The sequence below is a fragment of the Carettochelys insculpta genome, chromosome 22 (assembly GCF_033958435.1).
Source record: "Carettochelys insculpta isolate YL-2023 chromosome 22, ASM3395843v1, whole genome shotgun sequence".
Lineage (NCBI taxonomy): Eukaryota > Metazoa > Chordata > Testudines > Carettochelyidae > Carettochelys > Carettochelys insculpta.
Genome location: NC_134158.1, coordinates 10,573,387 through 10,588,432, shown reverse-complemented (window position 1 = coordinate 10,588,432; position 15,046 = coordinate 10,573,387). Strand labels below are relative to the sequence as shown.

Sequence of the window (15,046 nt, the reverse complement as noted above, 5' to 3'; positions counted from 1 at the left end):
CCTACCTGCCTCCCCTGCTTCCCACTGCCTGGGGGGGCTGCTCCCGGCCCTACCTGCCTCCCCCCCTTCCCACTGCCTGGGGGGGCTGCTCCCGGCCCTACCTGCCTCCCCCGCTTCCCACTGCCTGGGTGGGCTGCTCCCGGCCCTACCTGCCTCCCCCGCTTCCCACTGCCTGGGGGGGCTGCTCCCGGCCCTACCTACCTCCCCCCCTTCCCACTGCCTGGGGGGGCTGCTCCCGGCCCTACCTGCCTCCCCCGCTTCCCACTGCCTGGGTGGGCTGCTCCCGGCCCTACCTGCCTCCCCCCCTTCCCACTGCCTGGGGGGGCTGCTCCCGGCCCTACCTGCCTCCCCCGCTTCCCACTGCCTGGGTGGGCTGCTCCCGGCCCTACCTGCCTCCCCCGCTTCCCACTGCCTGGGGGGGCTGCTCCCGGCCCTACCTGCCTCCCCCGCTTCCCACTGCCTGGGGGGGCTGCTCCCGGCCCTACCTGCCTCCCCCGCTTCCCACTGCCTGGGGGGGCTGCTCCCGGCCCTACCTGCCTCCCCCGCTTCCCACTGCCTGGGGGGGCTGCTCCCGGCCCTACCTGCCTCCCCCGCTTCCCACTGCCTGGGGGGGCTGCTCCCGGCCCTACCTACCTCCCCCCCCTTCCCACTGCCTGGGGGGGCTGCTCCAGGCCCTACCTACCTCCCCCCCCTTCCCACTGCCTGGGGGGGCTGCTCCCGGCCCTACCTGCCTCCCCCCCTTCCCACTGCCTGGGGGGGCTGCTCCCGGCCCTACCTGCCTCCCCCCCTTCCCACTGCCTGGGGGGGCTGCTCCCGGCCCTACCTGCCTCCCCCGCTTCCCACTGCCTGGGGGGGCTGCTCCCGGCCCTACCTACCTCCCCCCCCTTCCCACTGCCTGGGGGGGCTGCTCCAGGCCCTACCTACCTCCCCCCCCTTCCCACTGCCTGGGGGGGCTGCTCCCGGCCCTACCTGCCTCCCCCCCTTCCCACTGCCTGGGGGGGCTGCTCCCGGCCCTACCTGCCTCCCCCCCTTCCCACTGCCTGGGGGGGCTGCTCCCGGCCCTACCTGCCTCCCCCCCTTCCCACTGCCTGGGTGGGCTGCTCCAGGCCCTGCCTGCCTCCCCCACTGCCTGGGGGGGCTGCTCCAGGCCCTGCCTTCCCCCCCCGGCCACTGCCTGGGTGGGCTGCTCCCGGCCCTACCTACCTCCCCCCCTTCCCACTGCCTGGGTGGGCTGCTCCCGGCCCTACCTGCCTCCCCCGCTTCCCACTGCCTGGGGGGGCTGCTCCAGGCCCTGCGCCCGGTTGGCTCCATGAATGTTTTCTGGTCCCGAGGGGGGTGGGACTGTGCCATTGTAGTAGGAAAGGGGGTGACTGGGCCACGCTGGTTCCCTCCAGATCTCTCCCCCTTGGTTCCAGGGTTGGCACAACTTAGGGTGGCCCTGCCAGTTCCCCCCTGGCCGCCTCCCCCACAGCTGCTAGGCAGCCGCTCGCCCTGGGGTGCCGGGTCAAAGGTCACACTTCCTATGGCGCTGGTGCAGCTGAGCAGGACCCTCACCCCAGAGGCCCCGGCCCTTGGCCTGCAGCCCAGCAAGGGTGCCGGGGTCCCAGGCGGCCGCTCCCAACACAGGCACGTGGCAGCCCCCGGCCCTGGCCCAGCCTTTATTGGTGCTCGTCTGTGGCCCGCGAGGGGCTCAGCTCCGTCCCGCCTCCGCCGCTGCTCAGCGCCTCCACGTACCAGGGCGGCAGGACCAGGTGCTCCCCGCCCCGGTGCCGCGTGCAGGACACGGCGCTGCCTGGCTCCCAGGAGAACAAGTGCACCAGCCTACGGGGAGGAGGGCAGGGGTGAGGGCTGGGAGCCGGACTGCTGGGTTCTCCCTGGTGCTGGGAGGGCAGTGGGGGCTGGTGGTTAGAGCAGGGGCTGGAGCCAGGACTCCTGGGTTCTCCCTGGCGCTGGGAGGGCAGTGGGGGCTGGTGGTTAGAGCAGGGGCTGGGAGCCAGGACTCCTGGGTTCTCCCTGGCGCTGGGAGGGCAGTGGGGGCTGGTGGTTAGAGCAGGGGTTGGGACCCAGGACTCCTGGGTTCTCCCCGGTGCAGGGAGGGCAGTGGGGGCTGGTGCTTAGAGCAGGGGCTGGGAGCCAGGACTCCTGGGTTCTCCCTGGCGCTGGGAGGGCAGTGGGGGCTGGGGGTTAGAGCAGGGGGTTGGGAGCCAGGACTCCTGGGTTCTCCCTGGCGCTGGGAGGGCAGTGGGGGCTGGGGGTTAGAGCAGGGGGCCGGGAGCCAGGACTCCTGGGTTCTCCCTGGCGCTGGGAGGGCAGTGGGGGCTGGGGGTTAGAGCAGGGGGTTGGGAGCCAGGACTCCTGGGTTCTCCCTGGCGCTGGGAGGGCAGTGGGGGCTGGTGGTTAGAGCAGGGGGCTGGGAGCCAGGACTACTGGGTTCTCCCTGGTGCTGGGAGGGCAGTGGGGGCTGGTGGTTAGAGCAGGGGGTTGGGAGCCAGGACTCCTGGGTTCTCGCTGGTGATTAGAGCAGGGGCCGGGAGCCAGGACTCCTGGGTTCTCCCTGGTGCTGGGAGGGCAGTGGGGGCTGGTGGTTAGAGCAGGGGCTGGGAGCCAGGACTCCTGGGTTCTCCCTGGTGCTGGGAGGGCAGTGGGGGCTGGTGGTTAGAGCAGGGGCTGGGAGCCAGGACTCCTGGGTTCTCTCCCAGCGCTGGGAGGGCAGTGGGGGCTGGTGGTTAGAGCAGGGGAGGGGCAGCAGCCAGAAGTCCTCGGTCCCATCATACTCACTCACAGGGCTGCCCCTTTGATACACATCGTACTCACTGTGGATCGTCCTCTGTCACCGCCCTCTTGAGGAAGGCCAGGAAGGCCTGGCAGAAGCTCACGCACACCGCCGGCTCCCAGCAGCCCCGCTCGTCCTGGGGGGGAAGGCGGTTCAGCCCCCAGTGGGGGCAGAGAGGGAGGCAGGAAGGAGAAAGGAGAAGCCTGGGCCTGGCCGGGGGCAGCTCCCCGCACTCACCCGGATCAGCTGGAAGATCTTCATGGTCTGGAAGGTCTCCAGGGTGGCCACGGAGCCGTCGGGGCGGCGGAAGCCGGCCACAATGCGGGCCACACCCGGCAGGAACGACTGAGCCCACCACTTGAGGAGCTTGTGCCTGGGGGCGGGGGTCAGCCTGAGCCACTGCCCTCGGGCCTCCCAGCCAACCGTCACCTGCGCAGGGACAGGGGCTGGGAACTGGCCTCGGGCCTGGCCCCTGTAGGGGGTGGCTGGGGCACTAGGGACCCCGTGGGGGCCATGCTGCTGGGGGGCGTTCCTGGGAATGCAGAGGGGAAAGGGTGAGCATAGGGGGGCTGACTGGGGCACTGGGGACCCCTGGGGCCCATGCTGCTGTGGGGGGGCAATCCTGGGAATGCAGAGTGGAAAGGGTGGGGGGGGGGCAGGGGGGGGCTGGGGACCCCCGGGGGCCATGCTGCTGGGGGGGGGGTTTCCTGGGAATGCAGAGGGGAAAGGGTGGGGGGGGGCTGGGGACCCCCGGGGGCCATGCTGCTGGGGGGGTGGGTTTCCTGGGAATGCAGAGGGGCTGAGTGAGGGCACCAGACCGGCGAGGGTCTCACCTGTAGAAGCTCGGCGCTGAGGCCAGCTGTGCAGCTCCTTGCAGTCTTGAGCTCGACGTAGCAGGCGGGGGGCTCCGGCCAGGGCCCCTGGGGGTCGGCGCAGTCCACCTCCCCGGCGAAGAGCAGCGAGTGGGGGCCCAGCCGCGTGCGCACCACCGTGCAGAAGGCCTCATTCGTGTTCACCACCCCCGTGGGATCAGGGCTGCCACCCGGCGTGTCTACGGGGCAGGCACAACACAGGACGCGGGGGGTCAGGACGAAGGGAGGGCCTGGGTCTCGCTGGAAGCTATGACACCTGGTGCTGGGAGGGCAGTGGGGGCTGGTGGTTAGAGCAGGGGGCTGGGAGCCAGGACTCCTGGGTTCTCCCTGGCGCTGGGAGGGCAGTGGGGGCTGGTGGTTGGAGCAGGGGCCGGAAGCCAGGACTCCTGGGTTCTCCCTGGCGCTGGGAGGGCAGTGGGGGCTGGTGGTTAGAGCAGGGGGCGGTAGCCAGGACTCCTGGGTTCTCCCGGTGCTGGGGGGGCAGTGGGGGCTGGTGGTTAGAGCAGGGGGGCAGTAGCCAGGACTCCTGGGTTCTATTTACCTGCACACATGTAGTGCTCAAACTTGTAGCCCATGTAGGTCAGCTCCTGCAGCAGGTCTGAGCGCTGCTCCCGCTGCTGCCGGGCCGCGGGCGTCTCCACTTCGCTGACGTACAGGGTGCCTCGGAACCGGCTGACGGCCAGCAGCCAGCCCTCCTGGCTCTCGTAGGGCGTCGTCAACACCTTGGTGAGGTGCCCCCGCCAGGTCACGACGTCGGCGTTCACAGGGCGCCTGGGAGCAAAGAGAAGATGCTGCACTGTGTTTTCAGTAGGTTTCAGAGTTAACACCCGGTTGAGCTGAGTGTGGCCACCCAAGACCCAGAGTGTCACAAGCAGAAGCCGAAGCTCCTTTGCCCCAGGTGTGTGGCACGATGCCACCTGCCAGCGTGGAGGACCACACACTCCACCGCAGCTTCAGAGCTGTGGTGGCCGCCAGCCCGTCCCCCCGGAGGCCTCGTGCCCAGCTCACCCCGCGGCGTCACCCTGGGCCTGCAGCTGTCCCGGTGCCCGGCCACCCAGCGCAGTATGTGCTCCAGGCCCTCGCGGCGGTCCTCATCCCGCTGCACGTAGCGGTGGCGGTAGCCGTGGCGCAGGTCGAAGGGGGGGCTCAGGGTGCCCGGCGGGGGGCGGGGCGAAGTAGCGCAGCTGGCGGGCGTCGGGGTGGTAGCGGCGCTGGGCGTCCAGGGAGAAGTGCCCCACCTCGGCCGGCTGCCGGTAGAAGGGGAAGGGGCCGGCGTAGAGGGCCGGCTCCACGGGCAGGGTCAGGGGGGCCCCGCAGCTGCGTTTCGGGGAGCCCCCAGGCGCGTCGGCGTCGGCGTCAGGGTGCCGGCTGCGCTTGGCTGGGCGGGAGCTGGGTTGCATGGCCACCTGGCACGAAGGGAGCAGATGTGAAATGGGGGCGCAGCTGAGACCCTGCTCCGACGGGGGCCCCTCACCCTCAGCCTCCCACCCCAAGGAGGATCCCGCCACCAGCCCCCCCGGGGGGACCCTGCCCCCGCCCAAAGGGGGACCCTGCCCCCCCACGCCCCCGCCCCCCTCAGCCTCCCACCCCAAGGAGGATCCCGCCACCAGCCCCCCCCGGGGGGACCCTGCCCCCCCATACCCTCGCCTCAAGGGGTACCCCATCCCCCCGCCCCCCCCGGGGACCCTGCCCCCGCCCAAAGGGGGACCCCCCCAGCCGCCCCCAACGGGGACCCTGCCCCCCCACGCCCCCGCCCCCGCCCCCCTCAGCCTCCTACCCCACGCGCGACCCCCGCCTCCGTGCCTCAGTTTCCCCCACCCCGCGCGCCCTGCGCCGGGGGGGGGGGAGGGGAATCCCCGGCCGCGTGACGATACCTCCCGCGGCCTCTCCCGACTTCTGACCTTTCGCCCCGACGTCATCTGGGAGCGACGCAACGCGACGCTCGCAGCCCCACCCCTCGCCCTCCACAAAGATGGCGGCCACCCCTTCCGCCCGGCGGCCGGAAGTAGTGGCTCCCCGTGACGCCATCCGCGGGCGCCGACCGGCTCGGGTGACGTCATCTCTCGTGCCGGGGGGCTCGCTCCTTGCCGGCCCGCCCCCCATGGAACGCCGGCGCCAGCTGGTCGCGCAGGCGCTGCGGGCCAAGAAGCGGCGGCTGCAGCCGGGACCCGATGCGCCGGGTGGGGGTGCGGCTCGGACGCCTGGGTCCCCTGCCTGCGGGAGGGGTTTAGCGCCGGGGCGCCTGGGGCCCCAGGCTGCGGGAGGGGTTTAGCGCCGGGGCGCCTGGGGCCCCTGCCTGCGGGAGGGGGTTAGAGCCCGGACGCCTGGGTCCCCTGGCTGCGGGAGGGGGTTAGCGCCCGGACGCCTGGGTCCCCCTGGCTGCGGGAGGGGGTTAGAGCCGGGGCGCCTGGGTCCCCTGGCTGCGGGAGGGGTTTAGCGCCGGGGCGCCTGGGTCCCCTGCCTGCGGGAGGGGTTTAGAGCCGGGGCGCCTGGGTCCCCTGGCTGCGGGAGGGGGTTAGAGCCGGGGCGCCTGGGGCCCCTGGCTGCGGGAGGGGTTTAGCGCCGGGGCGCCTGGGGCCCCTGGCTGCGGGAGGGGTTTAGCGCCGGGGCGCCTGGGGCCCCTGGCTGCGGGAGGGGTTTAGAGCCGGGGCGCCTGGGTCCCCTGGCTGCGGGAGGGGTTTAGAGCCGGGGCGCCTGGGTCCCCTGGCTGCGGGAGGGGTTTAGAGCCGGGGCGCCTGGGTCCCCTGGCTGCGGGAGGGGGTTAGCGCCGGGGCGCCTGGGTCCCCTGGCTGCGGGAGGGGGTTAGCGCCGGGGCGCCTGGGTCCCCTGGCTGCGGGAGGGGGTTAGCGCCCGGACGCCTGGGTCCCCTGGCTGCGGGAGGGGGTTAGAGCCGGGGCGCCTGGGTCCCCCTGCCTGCGGGAGGGGTTTAGCGCCGGGGCGCCTGGGTCCCCTGCCTGCGGGAGGGGTTTAGCGCCGGGACGCCTGGGTCCCCTGCCTGCGGGAGGGGTTTAGCGCCGGGACGCCTGGGTCCCCTGCCTGCGGGAGGGGTTTAGCGCCGGGGCGCCTGGGTCCCCTGCCTGCGGGAGGGGTTTAGCGCCGGGGCGCCTGGGTCCCCTGCCTGCGGGAGGGGTTTAGCGCCGGGGCGCCTGGGTCCCCTGCCTACGGGAGGGGTTTAGCGCCGGGGCGCCTGGGTCCCCTGCCTGCGGGAGGGGTTTAGCGCCGGGGCGCCTGGGTCCCCTGCCTGCGGGAGGGGTTTAGCGCCGGGGCGCCTGGGTCCCCTGCCTGCGGGAGGGGTTTAGCGCCGGGGCGCCTGGGTCCCCTGCCTGCGGGAGGGGTTTAGCGCCGGGGCGCCTGGGTCCCCTGCCTGCGGGAGGGGATTAGCGCCGGGGCGCCTGGGGCCCCTGGCTGCGGGAGGGGGTTAACGCCGGGACGCCTGGGTCCCCTGGCTGCGGGAGGGGGTTAGCGCCGGGACGCGTGGGGCCCCTGGCTGCGGGAGTGGTAGGAGATCCGGGAGCCCGGACGCCTGGGTTCTCCCACTGATGCTGGGCTGTTGGTGGCAGAGGGCCCAGTGGCGGTGGAGGCGGCCCTGCGGTATCTCGTCTCCCTGTTCCCACGCCAGCTCTTCGAGGACGCGCTGCCCCCGCTGGTCCTCAAGCACCAGCTGTACAGCTTGGTGCGGGACCGCACGGCTGTGGACCGGCACCTGGTGAGCGCCCCCCCCCCCCCCCGGGTCTTGCCCTCCCGGCCCAGGTGAGCCTCCCCCACGCCACACCCCTAGCTGCTGTCCCGGGGCTGGGGCTGGGGCTGGGGCTGGGGCTGTTCCTGCTCCTCAGATGCACCCTCTAGTCTGGGGCATGAACCCACAGTGCTGCTGTCTGGTGCATCTCAGGCCCCTGCGCAGCGTGTGGGGCATGAACTGCAGGTATCCGCTGCAGGGCCGGAGGCTACTGCCTGGCAGTCGGCTGCTCCCGTCACCTGGCCCCCAACGCCGCCCCGATCCTTCCTCATCCTGGCTCCTGCAGGAGTACGCTGGGGGCGGGGCGACTCCCTCCATCCCACCCAGGCACCTGGGGTCCCCCGAGTCGCAGCAAGGCCCTGGAGGGAGGCTGAACCGTCCGCTTCCCCTGCAGAGCCGGCTGAAGGATGAGGGTCTGATCCGGCTCTTCCAGCTCGGGTTCGAGGCAGACGTCTTTGGGGTGGCGTTCACCCAGGACTACACGGACAAGGTGGGTCTCCCCTGGCAGCAGCCCGGCTGAGTTCAGTGGCAGGCGGAGGGAGGTGCTGGCGGATGGTGACCCTCCCGTCTCACCCAGGTGCTGCAGGCAGTGGCAGGGAAGGAAGCACGCCGGCACGGTGCGTCGGTTCCTGGAGACGGCCTTGGCCTCCTGCGCCGAGATCAGCTATGACAAGGGCCGCATGCTGAGTGACTTTGGCTTCCAGGACTCTGACATCACGTGGGTGGCTGGGGAAGGGCGACCTCCCAGAGCCCTGGTCCAGCCACTTTCCCCGCCTGGTGTGCTATGTGGCTGGTCCCCACCCCAGAGGGGGCGCATCTCTGGGCTGGCCCGGGGGTTCTCATAACCAACCAGAGGGGAGGGCCCCAGGTAACCCACCCAGGAACGCCTGGGGCCCAGCGGTGGGTCCCTGGAGCGAGGGGCGCTGAGGTGATGGGTCTCTCTTGTTCCCTCTCAAAGGCAGCTGGTCAGCGCGGGGGTCCTGACTGTCCGGGATGCCGGCAGCTGGTGGCTCGCAGTGCCGGGAGCCGGGCGCTTCGTTAAGTGTTTCCTCCAAGGTGGGTGCAGGATGTGTCCCTCGGTCGGGTTAGAGCTGGCGGCTGGTGGTGGGGGACAGGCCGACTGACCTCTCTCTCCCTGCCCAGGGCGCAAGGCCGTGCTGGCCATGATCCAGAAGGCCAAGTACAAGGAGGTTTTGCTTTCTGATCTGCAGAGCCGCGGCCGCCTCGGGCTGTGAAACTGGGGCTGTGTTATCACATCCATGATCTCATTGGGGCCCAGCTGGTCGACTGGTATGGGACCCCCCAACCCCCAATGGGAAGGAACCCAGGTGTCTGGCTTCTGCCCCCCCTCATCCCATTTTCCAGCCCCCAGTCCTTTCCCAGAATCAGGCCCAGGACTCCTGGCTCCCAGCCTCTGTTCTAACCACCAGTCCCCACTGCCCTTCTAGTGCCAAGGAGAAAAACCCAGGAATCCTGGCTCCCAGCTCCCTGCTCTAACCACCAGCCCCCACCGCCCTCCCCAGAGCTGGGGAGAGAACCCGGGAGTCCTGGCTCCCAGCTCCCCCTGCTGCGCCCCATCACTGGGGTTTAGGGGGCTGGCCCTAGGGAGAGTGCGTCTGGCCAGGCTGGGGTTGGCCCGCGCTGCCCCGGGTGGGAAGTGTGGGTGCTGGGCCGGGCGCTGTCAGAGTCGCAGCTGGCGAACAGCCTCTGTCTCCCCAGTGTTCCCAGCACGTCCGGGACCCTGCTGCGACTGGCCGACCCGTGAGCTTCCGCAGAGCTGTACAGGGACTGACAGGCGAGCGGATGGTCGGACGGGACTTCCTTTAGCTCCTTGATGGGGCTGGGATTTGCCCTCCCCACGCACTGGCTGTGGGGCCAGCCGGGTGCATTCATTTCGCCGAGCCGGGCTTGGACTTGGGGGGCAGCGTCCGTGTCTGCCCCATGGGGGGGTGAAGGAGGTGGCCTGGCCCAAATGGAACTGCTTTGAGGGGTCCCACCAGCAGAATGTGACTCCGTCCCCGCTGCCGCTGCGCAGAGCCAAAGGGGCGTGGAGGCCAATAAAGGAGGATTCCTTTCCCGATTTGCTGGGGTCCCTTCTTCCCGGGGTGCGGCCCTGCCTCTGCCTGGCTCCCAGCAGGAGGGCTGAGGGGGCAGGTGAGCCTGGGCTATGGTAGGTTCCCCCAGATCCTGGAGCAGGAGAGACCTCCTGGCTCCCAGCCCCCTGCTCTAACCACCAGTGCCGGGCGAACCCAGGCGTGCGTCCTCCTGCCCCTCCTCACCCCAAAGAGGTGTTGGGCGCTTTCCCGTGGCGGTGGCCCTTTAAGAGAGGGGTCGTAGGCGGGGGCCTGGAGGAGTGTCATGTGACTGGCGATCCGTCCGCTGAGGGGCGGTATCCGGTTGGGCGCGCTCAGCCAATCCCGCGGCGTGGCCTCGTCACGTGGCCCAGGTTGCTACAGTGTATCCTGGCCAGCAGGGCGGCCGCGGGTCGTTAAAGGGGCCGCGTCCCTCTCGCCGCCAGCGATGGGGGGACCCCGGGGCGCGCTGCGCGGGGGCACTGCTGCTGCTGGGGCTGGGTGGGGCGCTGGGCGCTGGGTCCCGGGGCGTCGCCGAGCAGGTAGGGCCGGTCTGCGAGTGTCCCCTGGGTACGAGCCCCCGGCTGCAGCCCCCGCGGAAACCCCGATCCTCCCGGCACCCCCCGGCTGCAGCCCCCCAGGGCTTCCCGGGACCCGCCCGGCTAGAGCCCCGCCCGGAAACCCCGATCCTCCCGGGGACCCCCGCCCCCCGTACCCTCCTGCTGCAGCCCGATAGAACTTCCCGGGACCTCCTCGGAATCCCCCCGGCTGGAGCCCCCCCCCGATCCATCCGGGACCCCCCCGGCTGCAGCCCCCCCGGAAACTCCGATCCTCCCGGGAGCCCCCGGCATCCCCCTGCTGCAGCTCCCCAGGGTCCCCCGATCCACCCAGGACCTCCCTTAGGGCTCCCTGAGCTTCCCGGAACCCCTCTGGCTGCAGCCCCCCGAGTGCATCATCTTGGGACCTCCCCCCCCGTACGCAGCCACCCCCCCCAGGACCTCCCTGGCGACAGACCCCCAGGGCCCCACCACATCCCTCCTCGACACAGCCCCCCGGCACCTGCTAGAGCCCCTCCGACTGCAGCCCCTCAGGGCCCACCCGGGAGCCCCCCGTGTCCCCTCGGGTACTGTCCCCCTGCGGGAGGAGAGCGCTCTGCCTTCCTCCCGCTGCCGGCTTAGCTCTGCCATGGGGCCAGCCCCACTTGCCAGGGAGCCCTTAACCCTTTGGCTCCTGGTGCCCCCTGCAGGTCAGCCCCTTGATCACGCTGGAGCAGCTGCTGTGGGTGAGTGGGGGGCAGGTCGGTGAGGTCAACACCTACAGGGTCCCCCTGGTCACCGTCACGCCCCGCGGCACCGTGCTGGCCTTCGCCGAGGCCCGGAAGTTCTCTGCCTCCGACCTGGGGGCCAAGTTCGTAGCCTTGCGGCGCTCCACGGATGGAGGTGTGTGCCGAGAGCCCAGGGCTGTGGGGCACCAGGTGGGGGCACTGGCAGGGCTGCAGGCAGGGAGTGAGGGGGCACCAGCAGGGCCGGGGGGTGGGTTGTGGGGCAGGAGTGAGGGGGCACCGGCAGGGTCGGGGGGGGCTGTGGGGCAGGAGTGAGGGGGGCACTGGCAGGGTCGGGGGGTGGGTTGTGAGGCAGGAGTGAGGGGGCACTGGCAGGGTCGGGGGGTGGGTTGTGGGGCAGGAGTGAGGGGGGCACTGGCAGGGTCGGGGGGTGGGTTGTGGGGCAGGAGTGAGGGGGGCACTGGCAGGGTCGGGGGGTGGGTTGTGAGGCAGGAGTGAGGGGGGCACTGGCAGGGTCGGGGGGGGCTGTGAGGCAGGAGTGAGGGGGCACTGGCAGGGTCGGGGGGTGGGTTGTGAGGCAGGAGTGAGGGGGCACTGGCAGGGCCGGGGGGTGGGTTTTGGGGCAGGAGTGAGGGGGGCACTGGCAGGGTCGGGGGGTGGGTTGTGAGGCAGGAGTGAGGGGGCACCGGCAGGGTCGGGGGGGGCTGTGGGGCAGGAGTGAGGGGGGCACTGGCAGGGTCGGGGGGGGCTGTGGGGCAGGAGTGAGGGGGGCACTGGCAGGGTCGGGGGGGGCTGTGGGGCAGGAGTGAGGGGCACTGGCAGGGCCGCGGGGGGCCTGCGTGGCGGGAGTGAGGGGGGGCACCGGCAGGGCCGGGGGGTGGGTTTTGGGGCAGGAGTGAGGGGGGCACCGGCAGGGTCGGGGGGGGGCTGTGGGGCAGGAGTGAGGGGGCACCGGCAGGGTCGAGGGGGGCTGTGAGGCAGGAGTGAGGGGGGCACTGGCAGGGTCGGGGGGGGCTGTGAGGCAGGAGTGAGGGGGGCACTGGCAGGGTCGGGGGGGGCTGTGGGGCAGGAGTGAGGGGGGCACTGGCAGGGTCGGGGGGGGCTGTGAGGCAGGAGTGAGGGGGGCACTGGCAGGGTCGGGGGGGCTGCAGGCAGGGAGTGAGGGGGGCACCGGCAGGGTCGGGGGGGGCTGTGGGGCAGGAGTGAGGGGCACCGGCAGGGTCGGGGGGTGGGTTGTGAGGCAGGAGTGAGGGGGGCACTGGCAGGGTCGGGGGGGGCTGTGGGGCAGGAGTGAGGGGGGCACTGGCAGGGTTGGGGGGTGGGTTGTGAGGCAGGAGTGAGGGGGGCACCAGCAGGGCCGGGGGGTGGGTTGTGAGGCAGGAGTGAGGGGGCACCGGCAGGGTCGGGGGGGGCTGTGGGGCAGGAGTGAGGGGGGCACTGGCAGGGTCGGGGGGGCTGTGGGGCAGGAGTGAGGGGCACTGGCAGGGCTGGGGGGGGCCTGCGTGGCGGGAGTGAGGCTACGGGGTTAATTTGCAGCCCCGTAGCTGTGGAGGAGGAGGACGAGGTAGAGGTAGGAAACCCTGAAAGACACGGTGGTTGCAGCCCTTTGGGCCGCAGCTGGGAGGGCGGCGCGCTGGTCCGGCTGGGAACCGGCTGCCCTGCCCGCGTTCTCCACCAGACCCGTCCCCCCCAGCGTTCTCTGTCGCTCACCCACCCTGCGGGCGCCGCCCTCTCCCCAGGGCTGCCGCCTTCTCAGCGGGACACCTCCCCTTTGCTTTGCACAAGTGGCGCACGCTTTCGGATCGCACAGGGCCCTGGCCGTGTGCCCGCCACTGGGAGAGCCAGGCTGCCGGCTCCTCCGCCTTCCGTGGGCTCAGTCTGCCCGTTTGCGGGGTCCGTTACGAGTGATAGAGCCTCCCCTGGTAACAGCCTGCTCACCCTCGAGTTACCAGCTGGCCCCAGCCCCCTCGTTGCGCCCCAGGGCTCCCCACGCCCGGCAGGGTGGGTGATTTCTTCTCCAGGGCCGGGCGGGATCCCGAAGACAGCACAAGGGATGAAGCCTCACATATGGCAGGCCAGCTGCTGAGGTGACCCCCCCCCATGCACTAGTGCGTCTCACTGGGCAGCGTGCAGGATGAGTGATGTCGGGACTCGCACATTGTACCAGTGTGTGCGCCGTCGTGCAACAGACCTGTGACGTGGGCAGGGCCACTGCTCTCTCGCCAGGCGCCACGTGGTCGCCCAGCTCCTTCATCGTGGACGACGGGTCGCAGGTGGACGGGTTGAACCTGGGCGTGGTGCTGGTGGACCAGGACAATGGCACCGTGTTCCTGGTTTATGCGCTCTGCGCCCACGAAGGCCAGCCCTGTGCCTCCAGCACCATGATCATCCGCAGCAGGGACGACGGCGTCTCCTGGAGCCGCCCCCGTAACCTCTCCGCCGAGATCGGCATAGACAAGTTCGCCCCGGGGCCGGGGCATGGCGTCCAGGTAGGCACCCTGGGGGCCGGGGCGGGGGGGGGAGCTGCCCCTATTTCTGTCGCAGCATTCTACTCAGCTGTTTGCCAGCGCCCCACCCCAGAGCTAGCTGCAATTCTGCATGGTGAACGGGCCCTGCGTAACCAGCCCCCCTACCCTGCTCCAGGGCTATCTGTGTGTCAGTGCTAGGTGAGGGACCCTGTATACCCAGCTCCCCACCCTGCCCTGTTCCACCCCAGTGGGGCCACATCTCCCCTGGGAGCTGGCGACTCCCTCTCTCTTCTCACCCGGCCTCAGAAGCGCCATGAGCCCCACCGGGGGCGTCTGATCGTCTGTGGCCACCGGACGCTGGACCTGGACGGGATCTACTGCCTGCTGAGTGACGACCACGGGGAAAGCTGGCGGCTGGGGGGGGCCCTGCGTGGGATTCCCTACGGCCAGCCTAAGCTGTTCAGCGACTTCAACCCTGACGAGTGCCAGGTGAGTGGGGACTCAGGCGTCCAGGACAGCCCTACCCCCAGTGCCCAGACAGGGAGGGGTGGGAGCAGGCATGCATGGGAGGGGCCGGGCTGAGCAGAGGCGTCTCGGACTGCAAGGCGGGGGTGGAGGCGAGGCGGAAGGACCCAGGCCCTGGACTCATCCCATTGTACCCCCCAGCCCTACGAGCTGCCGGATGGCTCGCTGGTGATCAACGCCCGGAACCAGAACTTCTACCACTGCGCCTGCCGCATCGTGGCACGGAGCTGGGATGCCGGCGAGACGCTGCCCCCCGAGGCCGTGACCTTCGACCCCACCCTGGTGGACCCCGCCGTGGCCGCCGGCGCCACGCTGGCTGCCGGGCTGGTCTTCTTCAGCAACCCGGCCCACGAGAGCCAGCGTGCGTGGGGCACCAGGGGCTGTGATGTGGTGCTGGGCAGGAGGCAGTGGGGGCTGTTGGGGGTCGAGGGGGTACATGGGGGCAGGGCTTGGGCTCGGGGGGCTGAGGACATATAGGGCATGTGGGGGGCAGGGCTGGGGGGCTTGGGGGATGGAAGGGGTGGGGGACACATGGGGACGTGGGGGGCAGGGCTGGGGGGCTTAGAGGGAGGTGGGGGGCCGGGCTCAGTGCTGGGGGATGTGGGGCAGGGCTGGGGGCTGTGGGAGGTCCTCAGGAGATCCATGTCACTCACCCCCCTTCTGCCCCCAGGTGTGAACCTGACCCTGCGCTGGAGCCCGGCAGAGGGGCCTCCCCGCTGGCAGCGCCCCCTGCAGGTGTGGCCGGGCCCCAGCGGCTACTCCGCCCTGGCTGCTGCCCCCGGCTGGCCCTCCACCCTCTACCTGGTCTACGAGAAGGGGTGGCGGGTGGGCCAGCCCACCGAGAGCATCTCATTGGCCAAGATCAGCATCTCGGGGACCCTGTGACCCCCCCCCCCCAGCCCGGCTCTGGCCACGCCCCCTTTGCCCCACTTCTCCCCATAACTTATTGACCCCCAGCCACCTGGGCTGGGGCTGGGGCTGGGCCAGACCAGCTGGGAGGGGATCGGAGCCGCGGGGACCAAGGGAGCAATAAAGAAATGGAACTTCCCCCGCCTCCCCCCATTGAAATAATGATGGGGGCAGGAAGCTGTGGGGGGCAGCGGTGGATGGGGAGGTGTGGGGGGCTGTGGGGCAGGAGGGGGGGGCAGCGCCGCTGGGGACGGGGCTTTGGGGGGCAGCAGTGGGCGGGGAGGTGGGGGGGGCTGTGGGGCGGGGGGGCAGTGCCGGTGGGGATGGGGCTGTGGGGGGCAGCGGTGGACGGGGGGCTGTGGGGCAGGAGTGGGGGGCAGCGCCGGTGGTGGCAGGGGGTTGTGGGGGG

At 71.4% G+C, this 15,046-nt stretch overlaps 3 protein-coding genes across 3 annotated transcripts; 2 read left to right on the top strand and 1 right to left on the bottom strand.

Moving 5' to 3' along the window:
* Nucleotides 1-1,644: 1,644 nt before the first annotated feature.
* Nucleotides 1,645-5,585, bottom strand: DXO (decapping exoribonuclease). Its single transcript, XM_075017726.1, is given in 11 exon segments — nt 1,645-1,821; nt 2,815-2,909; nt 3,011-3,146; nt 3,607-3,619; nt 3,622-3,651; nt 3,654-3,824; nt 4,187-4,416; nt 4,654-4,681; nt 4,684-4,789; nt 4,791-5,051; nt 5,520-5,585. Coding segments are annotated over 11 exon segments (1,278 nt in total). The 5' UTR covers nt 5,565-5,585; the 3' UTR covers nt 1,645-1,658.
* Nucleotides 5,586-5,617: 32 nt separating this feature from the next.
* On the top strand, nt 5,618-9,221 carry WHR1 (winged helix repair factor 1). Its single transcript, XM_075016851.1, is given in 9 exon segments — nt 5,618-5,818; nt 7,148-7,351; nt 7,776-7,871; nt 7,959-7,985; nt 7,987-8,099; nt 8,340-8,437; nt 8,525-8,593; nt 8,596-8,671; nt 9,101-9,221. Coding segments are annotated over 9 exon segments (930 nt in total). The 3' UTR covers nt 9,147-9,221.
* Nucleotides 9,216-14,769, top strand: LOC142024697 (sialidase-1-like). The gene is made up of 7 exons (XM_075016850.1): nt 9,216-9,264; nt 9,793-9,995; nt 10,700-10,892; nt 12,962-13,224; nt 13,510-13,692; nt 13,870-14,089; nt 14,399-14,769. The coding sequence occupies exons 1-7, from the start codon at nt 9,216-9,218 to the stop codon at nt 14,611-14,613; spliced, it is 1,326 nt and encodes a 441-aa protein (XP_074872951.1). The 3' UTR covers nt 14,614-14,769.
* Nucleotides 14,770-15,046: the final 277 nt, after the last annotated feature.